At 51.4% G+C, this 10,181-nt stretch overlaps 1 protein-coding gene across 1 annotated transcript; it reads left to right on the top strand.

Moving 5' to 3' along the window:
* Window positions 1-248: 248 nt before the first annotated feature.
* LOC126496105 (calcium-binding and coiled-coil domain-containing protein 1-like) lies at window positions 249-7,733 on the top strand (the record flags this gene model as incomplete). The annotated part of the gene is made up of 9 exons (XM_050133673.1): window positions 249-471; window positions 2,703-2,858; window positions 3,261-3,515; window positions 3,895-4,020; window positions 4,445-4,540; window positions 4,868-4,976; window positions 5,133-5,332; window positions 5,800-5,906; window positions 6,776-7,733. Coding segments are annotated over 9 exons (1,450 nt in total), but the record flags the coding sequence as incomplete, so codon positions are not given.
* Between the last annotated feature and the right edge of the window lie 2,448 nt (window positions 7,734-10,181).

Consider the following 10,181-nt stretch of genomic DNA (forward strand, 5'->3'; position numbering starts at 1 on the left):
TCTGCCCTGTCTGATCTATGACAGGTTTAGAATCAATAGTGATTGTTGTCTTTGAAAGCCTGGATTTTCAACTCTTAATTGAGTGGAAACGGAGCCATTGCTAGAACATCCTGTACAGTGGTCTATAAAGAGGAAGTTGGGCGGTGGTGCACACCTTCATCCCAGCGCTCCTGAGGCAGAGGCAAGTGGATCTCTATGAGTTCAAAGCCAGCCTGGTCTACATAGTGAGTTGCAGGGCATCCAGGATTGTTACACAGAGAAACCCTGTCTCAAAAACCAAAAATAAAAAAGGAAAGAAAAGCAGTTTTTGACTATGCTCTAGAAAATTGCAGGTCAGAGGTGAGGTATTTCAGCCCAACACTGTTGCCTCATATTGACAGGGTTAGAGACTCAGTGAAGGCCCTGACTCGGGAACAAGAGCAGCTCCTGGGGCAGCTGAAGGAATCCCTGGCAGACAAGGAACAGAGCAAGGTAAGAGATTCCAAGTGGGTTTACTTTCTTTCTTAGTCTTTAAGCTAGTGTTCATTGAGTCCCTTCTAAAAGCTGGGCATCCCTGAGGGTGAAAATGTAAAGGAGACCCTGCGTATTCTTTCCTCCATGGTGCACTGCCTGCCCAAATCACAGAGTGTCACAATAAAAACCTAATCTAGTGCCACAGGGTTCCAGAGAGGTGGATGAGAACACATCTCACTGGGCTTGAGAAGCAACTGTCAGAGGATCCCTGCAACTTGGTGGCCAGCCAGTCTAGCCAGCTGGCAAGTAGAGAACATTTAAGGAAGACACCCAAGGTCAAGACCAACCTCTGGTCTGCGCTGATGCAGGCATGCACATGCGCGCACACACACATAAATGCAAAGGCGATCAAAGCGGGGGTGTAAAGGCCAGGCACTGTGATGTGCTTGTTGTGGTCTAGCACTCAGAAGGCTGAAGCAGAAGGATTCTGAGTTCAAGGTCAGCCTAGGCTGAGACTATCTAGATAGTAGAGAAAGAATGAAGGAATTTAAGCTTTGAACACCTTGAGTCACAGACAAGTAGATGGTAAATGATAGCAGTGTTCAAAGTGTCAACCTTATAGTCCCAGTTTACTCTTCAGTTTGATAGAAAATACAAAGGGAATTTTATTCTGAGGATTACATAAAAATGAAGTAACCTAAAAGCACACATCAATGGAGCAGTGTTCTCCAGTGTGTTGACTTATGTTTTGATGTGTTTCCAAAAACAGTTTTTAATAATTTAGAACAAGATTAGAGCAGAGACTGTAGTTCAGTGTTGAGCAAGGCAAAAAACAAAAATATGATGAATTAAAATATTTGCAGAACCTTCAGTGGCTTTCTCAGAACCCTGGGCTTCTCTAGAAAACTGCTCACACATGAAAAATGGAATTTGAGCAAAGTGTGATGGTACTGTAATTCCAGCACTGGGGAAACTGAGGCAGGAAGATTGCCGTAAGCTTGAAGTAGCCTTGGCTACATAGCAAGACCTTGTCTTCAAAATATAAAACAATAAAATAAAAAAAGTGAACAAAGAAAGATGAAAGAGACAGCCTAAGGGAATGTGCGTATGCAGTGTGAGGGAGGTGGGCATCACCCTGGAGGGTCTGCAGACTTTGAGGGAAGGTGGGCATCACCCTGGAGGGTCTGCATAGTTTGAGGGAGGTTGGTATCACCCTAGAGGGTCTGCATAGTTTGAGGGAGGTGGGCATCACCCTGGAGGATCTGCAGACTTTGAGGAAGGTTGGTATCACCCTAGAGGGTCTGCATAGTTTGAGGGAGGTGGGCATCACCCTGGAGGGTCTGCAGAGTTTGAGGGAAGGTGGGCATCACCCTGGAGGATCTGCAGAGTTTGAGGGAAGGTGGGCATCACCCTGGAGGATCTGCAGAGTTTGAGGGAAGGTGGGCATCACACTGGAGGGTCTGCAGAGTTTGAGGGAAGGTGGGCATCACACTGGAGGATCTGGAGTTGAACCTTTTTCACCTCAGTGAAAAGTGCCTAAAGAATTGTACTGAGAAGCGCTGATCACCTGCTAGAAAATAACTAGTTACAACACTATCCAGTCATCCCATAGGAACAGCCACGCCTGAGCTAATGTGGGTATGGCCATAATAAACAAGAGAAGATAGTTGTGGCCAGGATGGAGAGTGGAAAAATCTATCACTTTCTCCTGTGAACTGCTAGGGAGAGAAGAAAAGCAAGCATAGCACCCAAATGTTCAGCTAGGTGAATTAAGAAGTGCTCAGTACAGCAGACAGAAATGACAGTGGCCCCAGAACCTGTAATATCAGCACGCAGGTGACAAGCAGGAGGAGGATTGTGCATTAGTGGCCAGTCGCAGGACCGTAGTGCAGGAAGAGGGACTAGAGACACAGAGACTCAGGGAAGAAGAAGGTCTGTCGTGAGAGGTGCAGTATTCTGTCCTGATTTAAAGGAGAGTAAAAAAGCACAGTGGGATGCGGGATGCTGCTGCCTAAGACCCCAGGCTGTGATGCCCTGGACACTTCATTCAGGAGCTGAAGCTAGACACTCAAGATTGAGACCCTTTGAGCTGAGGGCCCAAGAAGAGCTGGTAAGAGCTGACTGCTTCCACTTGTACTGAATCTAAAAAATGGACCCCCGCCTTCTCTCATCACCCAGACAGGAAGGCAACCTGCCCCTGGTATGCCCACACTCCTCCCCTGGTCCTTACCTGCTTCCACTTCCATCAGGTCGAGTTCCAGATGGTCCGAGAGGAGAACTGCCGCTTAACTGTAGAGCTGCAGGAGGCCAAGGGCCGGCGGGAAGAGCAGGGTGCTCAGGTGCAGCAGCTGAAGGAGAAGGTGGCCCACTTGAAGGGCACCCTGGCTCAAGCCCAGCAGAAAGTGGTGAGTGAAGCTCTGTAGGTGATAGGAAGAGTGAGAGATCCAAAGTAGTCTAGACACATTTGGGTGTCCAGAGAGAAGAGGCAGAGACAGCTAAGGCAAACAACGCCGTCCTGGGTGCCAATGAGGGGGCCCCGTCCCACAAGTGGTTCACAAGAAGGATCAGATGAGGGGGGCTCCGTCTCACAGGTGGTTCACAAGAAGGATCTGATGAGGGGGCCCCGTCTCACAAGTGGTTCACAAGAAGGATCTGATGAGGGGGCCCCGTCTCACAAGTGGTTCACAAGAAGGATCTGATGAAGGGGCCCCGTCTCACAAGTGGTTCAAAAGAAGGATCGGATGAGGGGGCCCCGTCTCACAAGTGGTTCACAAGAAAGATCTGATCTCTGTCCTTTTTCTCTGGAGGCCGAGCTGGAACCCCTGAAAGAGCAACTTCGAGGGGTCCAGGAACTTGCAGCCTCAAGCCAACAGAAAGCCGCCCTTCTTGGGGAGGAGTTGGCCAGCGCAGCGGGAGCCAGGGACCGCACCATAGCTGAGCTGCACCGCAGTCGACTGGAAGTGGCTGAAGTCAGTGGCCGACTGGCTGAGCTCAGCCTGCACATGAAGGAGGAAAAGTGCCAGTGGAGCAAGGAGCGGACAGGGCTGCTGCAGAATATGGAGGTAGAGGGAACTCTGACCTGTAGTCAGGTGCTCTGGGAGGAGGGGAGAGGAGCGGAGACCCTTGGAGGACATGAGGGGAGGTACTCTTGATTTCCAGGCATGAATCAGCCCTAACAAAGAATCCCAGTCCTGATCACCAAAATACGTTTCCTAGTGACCATCCTTGGTGTAGGAACACTCACTGTCATGGGCACTGGGCCCTGCCTATTCCTGTAACACAGAGCCTCCTGCTTCAGTGAAGAACAGAAGTGAGGAGCTTGCTCAGACACAGCTTAGCCCCCAGACATAGAAGAAAGGGACCCAGCAAGGGCAATGCTATTTCCTGACATCTCTTGCCACTTCACCCCCTCCCTCCCATTGTCCTTTGTACCATCTCTAGGCTGAGAAGGACAAGGTCCTGAAGCTGAGTGCAGAGATCCTCCGGCTGGAGAAGACCGTACAGGAGGAGAGGAGCCAGAGCCACATATTCAAGACTGAACTGGCCCGAGAAAAGGATTCTAGCCTGGTGAGGTGCCCTGCCAGCTTGAAGTCAGTCCCCTGTCCTGACGGATTAGTGCCCCTTTCATGGTCTCTCGACAGTCTCTCGGCTCTGAAGTACTGTAATGACTTGCAGCCCTCAGGGTTTGAGTGAGCACATTCCCTTTCTGCTCATAGAGTGCACTTCTGGTCCTGGAGGGACAACACAGGAGAGTTATGGGGTGACTTCTGGAATTACCAAAGCCTCTTCACCCAGCCTAAGACAGTTAGTTACCTGGGGCCACATTTGAGAGGTAGAGTCTAGGACTTTAGCCTGAGCCCTGGGAACCAAGACAGGGGCCCTGTGGAAGAAGTACTTTGTGTGTGGAACAAGAGAGAACCTAGTTGAAGTTTTGGACCAGGTTCTTGGTGGCACATTGCAGGCTCCAGGCTCCATGACCCTTTTCCCTCAGGTGCAGCTGTCAGAGAGTAAGCGAGAGCTGACAGAGCTGCGCTCAGCCCTCCGTGTGCTCCAGAAGGAAAAGGAGCAGCTGCAGGCAGAGAAACAGGTAAGACTCATGTGCAGTTCAAGCCCTAGATGCCAGAGCCAAGGGCTAGGGGACTCAAACTTCTGTATCATCTTGGTAATCTCTTGTCTCAGAAGCCGGAATCTCTTTGAGGATGCAAAGGCTGAAAAGGGGGCACCGACTCCTCTTTGGAGCTAACTTTGTGCAGGGGAGGAACACCAGAAGGGATCGGGGTGCAGGGTAGAGGAGAGCTCCCAATTAAGGGGATCTGCCTTGTGCAGCTCCACCCCATGGTGGAAGCATGTACGACATCCGGAGTGTGGAAAGCTCGGGAGGCTTCAGCAGCTGCCTGTTTGCTGCCCACCCCAGGAGTTGCTGGAGTACATGAGGAAGCTGGAGGCGCGGCTGGAGAAGGTGGCAGATGAGAAGTGGGAGGAAGATGCCGCCACAGAGGATGAGGAGGCCACCGCTGGGCTGAGTCTGTCCCCAATCTGTGACGCCTGTTCCCCTTGCCCCCTCTTTGAGGAAGTGGCCTAGCCTTCCTTTCCCTTTCCCAGGGCCCTCTGCAGTTGAACTGTCCCTCCTCAGATTCCTGTGCCTGACCTTTCTTCTCTGTCTGCCTTCCCTCCCATAGACGGCCCTGCAGCCCTGTCAGACTCAGAGGATGAGTCCCCAGAGGACATGAGGCTCCCTTCCTATGGCTTGTGTGAGCGTGGAAGTCCAGGCTCCTCTCCTCCTGGGCTCCGGGAGGCCTCTCCCCTTGTTGTCATCAACCAGCCAGCACCCATTGCTCCCCACCTCTCAGGGCCAGGGGAGGACAGCAGCTCTGACTCAGTGAGTAGTGAGAGCCCACAGGCACTGTAGTAAGCAGGCAGGAGAGTCCCACACGAGCCAGGGCAGAAAGCCTGCACCACACAGCATTCTTACTCTGGGCTGGAGGAGGCAGGCCTGGCCTCTCTTCAACACTACTAACAGGACTAGGCTTGGTGGTTCAGGCCATCAGACCCAACACTTGGAGGGAGTTAAAGGTCAGCCTGGGCTACTTAACTTAGGCCAGCCAAGATCACAGATGTAGTGAAATCTTCTCTTATAAAAAAAAAAAAAAAAAAAGACTACTAACAGAATCACCCATAACCCAGGCCTGCTCAATAACCTCAGTGCTTCCAGCCCCAGCCCTGCCTCAGTCTTCCTTCCACCCTCTGCCCAGCACCAGCCTTGGCTTCTCTGCCCTTACCCACCCCGAGTGTCACTTCCCTGCCTCAGAGCACCACCCAAATCCAGTGCTGTCTCTCTGGTTCCAGGAGGCTGAAGATGAGAAGTCCGTCCTGATGGCGGCTGTGCAGAATGGGGGTGAGGAGGCCAGTCTCCTGCTGCCCGAACTCAGCAGTGCCTTCTGCGACATGGCCAGGTGAGGGAAGGAGGTCAGGTGCGAGCACACCAGGCTCTGGCCCCAGCCAAGAAGAGACGGTACCGTTGTGGTTGACAGAAATGTCAGCACCGCCACCAGTCCTGGGTGTTCCACGTTCTTTCTCCCTGCCTCCCTCCTGCTCCTACCCCTCCCCAACCACCAGGTAGGTACCTAGGTCTTCAGGAAGAAAGAGCGTGACCAAAGCTGGAGACCGTGAAGACCACCATCCAGCATCTGTCTGACAGTGCCTGAGATGTTCCTCATCTCTGACTTCCTGGGAGACTGGGAGGGGATCTGGGGTGGGGGTGTCCTCAGGTATCAGGTCCTAGTGAGGCAGGCAGAGCCTTAGGGAAAAGAGCATTATCACCTGCTTGGGGCAGAAAGGACCTGTGCCGTCATCTCTCTCTGTTGAGCAGGAAGATGAAGAACAGTGTCAGACTCATTTTCAGCCTCATTAGGCAGCAGACGGAGATGGAGGGAGGAGAGCAGGAGGGTGGGGGATGGGTTCTGTACTGCAGACACCGGCAGGGGCTCATGGAGAGAGGACATGGCCATCTAAAGAACTAAGGCGTCCAGTATCATGGGCAGAAAAATGCCGTAGGAGAGGCTTGAGCAGACAGTGATCAGGATGGCACATTGGGAACAAGAAACACATGGGTTTTGTTCCCTGAGGTCTCCAGGTCAAGAAGGCAACAGAAGTTGGACATGGTGGTGCCTGCCTGGAGTCTCAGCCCTTGGGAGGAAAGGGAGGGGAATGAGGAGCTCAGGGGTCACCCTCTGCTTCATGGCAAGCTTGAGCCCAATATTAAAGATAACAGTGAAGGCACTGGAAAACCCTGACCCTCTCAATTTTCCTCATCTCTCTCCAGTGGCTTTGCAGTGGGTTCCCTGTCGGAGGTCGGCACTGGGGTGTCAGCCACCCCTCCATGGAAGGAATGTCCTGTCTGTAAGGAGCGCTTTCCTCCTGAGAGTGGCAAGGACACCCTGGAGGACCACATGGACGGACATTTCTTTCTCAGCACCCAGGACCCCTTCACCTTTGAGTGATTTCACCCCTCTCTAGTATGTAGACACAAACTCACACACACACACACAAATCTGAACTCGTGCCCATTTTCCATCACTCTGGGCTCTGTAATATTCTGTTCCTATAAACCATGCCTGCGCCCTGCTTCTGACCCAGGCTTTATAACTCCATCTTCTATCCTGACTCCTCTGTCCCAGGCAGGGATCTGTCTTGGGAGCAGTGGTTGAGTTTACTCTCTGAAAACAGTTTAGAGGAACCAAGATGAAGGGGTTTCCCCTGTGGGAACAGAATTATTCATTGCTAGCTCAAGTACACAGCTACACACACACACACACACACACACACACACACACACACCCTTCTGATACCCGAAAGCCAGCTCCTGGGCACCCCACCCTCTCTAATTCAGAGTTTGTTTGTTTACTCGAGTTTTTTCTGGGGCCTGCATGGAAGCAGCAGCATGAGCTCATGGGGTCTTTTCAGTTCTTGGCTTCACTGGTTCTCTCTGTTCCCCACCGCTTTATGCACCTGTCCAGCCTCTCCCATAGCTATAGGTCATAAGTTTGGAAGTTTCTTTTGTATTTTTAAGGATTCCTATACCTTCTCATACCACCCCATATCCAAGTCCTCAGATGGAAATGTATTTGTGCCTTTTGTGAGGGATGGGGTGGGGACAAAGGATCCCAGGTGCCCCCAATTCCCAGCCCTCTCCAGGCCCCCCACAGCAATAAGAACCCCTCTCCCCTAAACTGCCCTCCTTATCTGTAACTTGGACAAATATATTTATATGATACATGTTACTGCTGTCATACAGTGTGTTCTTGTCAAGAGGCATCACTACGAAAAAGTGGGCCTCAAGCTCCTAGACACTGGTGGGAGGAAGGGAAATGATAGACAGGTACATTCTTACTGAGCCCTCAGGGATGCCAGCCACCTGAGGCCACAGTGGGTCTGGCCTGCAGCATATTTTTAACGTTGGTAATGGGATTGGAAGGGACATGCGGGAGAAGGCCAGGTTTCTGCTGCTCATGCGTGTACCCTCTGTGGTCACCTTTGTTACACCCTGGGCCGATAGGTGCACACCTTCGAGTTCTGTCTAGTGAGATCCGCCCTAAGCTGAAAAGTGTCAAGATTTTAGCATCCCTACCCACCTGGGATGCATTTTCACATACCCCCATGCACTCCTCATCTACCCCAACAAACATCCACAGCACCATAAAACATATATCAAGGACCTGTGTGCTCACCGAAGGCTCTGTGTGCCCTGCCAGACACTCCTACAGCTCCCTTGCTCTGTCCCCAAAGCACCCTTCTCAGCACCTTCCATTCCCTTCAGGTTCACTCATTGGCCACCCCCACAATCCCTGCCCTCACCCACCCTCTTCCTGCAGCACCTGGATGACATCTTACATCCTTCCTTCTTCCCTCACGTCTCTGTCTCCTAGCAACCCCATCTCATTCCCTGAATCCTTTCCAAGGAAATTGGAGATAATGGATCTCTCTCTTCTCTCCATCTCAACCTCTCTTTATTGATCCTCCTTTAATGAAAGTTAATTATAACAATGATTTAATTAATAGAACCCCTCTCTTCCTTTATTGCTTCCCGTATTAAGACTATTAATAAATACGAGCTGGGCTGACAGAAGCATCCATCACCCGCCTGGGATTCCCCATCCCTCCTTTTCCCCTCCCCTCCTCCCCTCCCTCCCTTGGCCTATAAACTTGCCGGGGTAGTGGGGGTTAATCAGAGAGGAATTATGAGCCAACATCCCCAGCAGGAGGTGCATTTAATGAAATCACTTGTGATTTATGTCTGGGGGAGGTTGGGAGGGAAGAATCTGGGACTTACACATGCTGGCTTCCAAGAGGTTGGTCCCCTAGAGCAGGGGAGACAGAAATCAGATCTAGACCCAGGCTGCCTGCTCCCTGCTAACCCTCCACCGTACACAAAAGCCACATGGCTAACCAAACCAAGCCACTGACACATAACTGTCTTGCTAGAAGCAGTTGTGAGGGTCACACTGTGGGCTTTGTTCCTCCTCTCCCTTGCATGGGCCCTCCTCATCCACTTCCTGCCCCTTCAGCTCTGTCCTGCCTCACCCACAGCTGCTCCACACTTCCTCCTCTATGAAGTAGCCCCCTCCAATGTGGACACCAAGCACTTGCAGCCACTCCTTCCTTTGGACCCCATGTGTCTCTTCCTGTGCGGTGTGTGTGTGTTTGCACTGGGACTTCCGCAGGTTCCTCTTCCTTACACTTACCCTCCCTGTGCACGCATCCCTTTGGAGTCCTGCTCCTATACATTGTGGTGATTGGCAACTCACCCTCTCAACACCTCCATTCTGAAATGGAGGGATGAGTCCTTATCTTCCTGCTTCCCAGCTTCTGTGCAGATGCTGAGAGCTGAAGGCCCTGGAGTGAGGAGAAGCCAGGTAAAGGGGCAGCAGAGAGGGGACTTCTGTCAGTATCTGTCATCAGGGAATGAATCCAAATGGCAGGATTTGCCTAGCTTTCGGATTTCCCGGGAACCAACCGTGGTGGCTGCCCTGTCTACAGGAACTTGGAGTGTGAGTGGTTTAGTGTGCCAGTGCAGGGTCTTCATTAGCTCGTCCTGCTGTGCTCTTCCGCCTCATCCCGCCTAAGGAGAACAGACCATTGCACAGGAATATGCACTGTTTTTAAATGACTGAGCAGCTGCATTTCTGTCCACCGAAAGGATGCTTCAAAGCCTGCTTGACTTCTCAGTATTGTCTCTGAAAAAAGCATAGAACACATATGGCATGCTCGCAAGCCGCACTGTGTCAGCTGGGCATGCCTGAAATCTCAGGAACTGAGAATTGGATAATTTCAGATTTTCATGAAATCTTGTTTCAAAGCACCACAGGCTGGGTAGGTGTGATGTCTCAGACTTGTAATCCTCAGTCAGAAGGATCTTTGCGAGGTCCAAGCCAGAATAACTGCAGAATGAGACCTGTCCCCCCCCCCAAAAAAAAAAAAAAAGTCAGGCAATAGTGGTGCATGTCTTTAATCCAAGGAATCTGGAGGCAGAGACCAAGCAGATTTCTGAGTTTGAGGCCAGCCAAGTCTATAGAGTGAGTTCCAGGACAACCAGGACTACACAGAGAAACCCTGTCTTGAAAATAACAACAACAATAATAATAATAATTAGAAGGAGGAGGAGGAGAAGCAGTGCAGGCCTTACCTAGGATGTACACACCCTAGTCATATCCCCAGCACTGCAAACAAAC

The sequence above is a fragment of the Alexandromys fortis genome, unplaced genomic scaffold, assembly GCF_014885135.2.
Source record: "Alexandromys fortis isolate MF-2015 unplaced genomic scaffold, M_Fortis_MF-2015_v1.1 scaffold_1185, whole genome shotgun sequence".
NCBI lineage: Eukaryota > Metazoa > Chordata > Mammalia > Rodentia > Cricetidae > Alexandromys > Alexandromys fortis.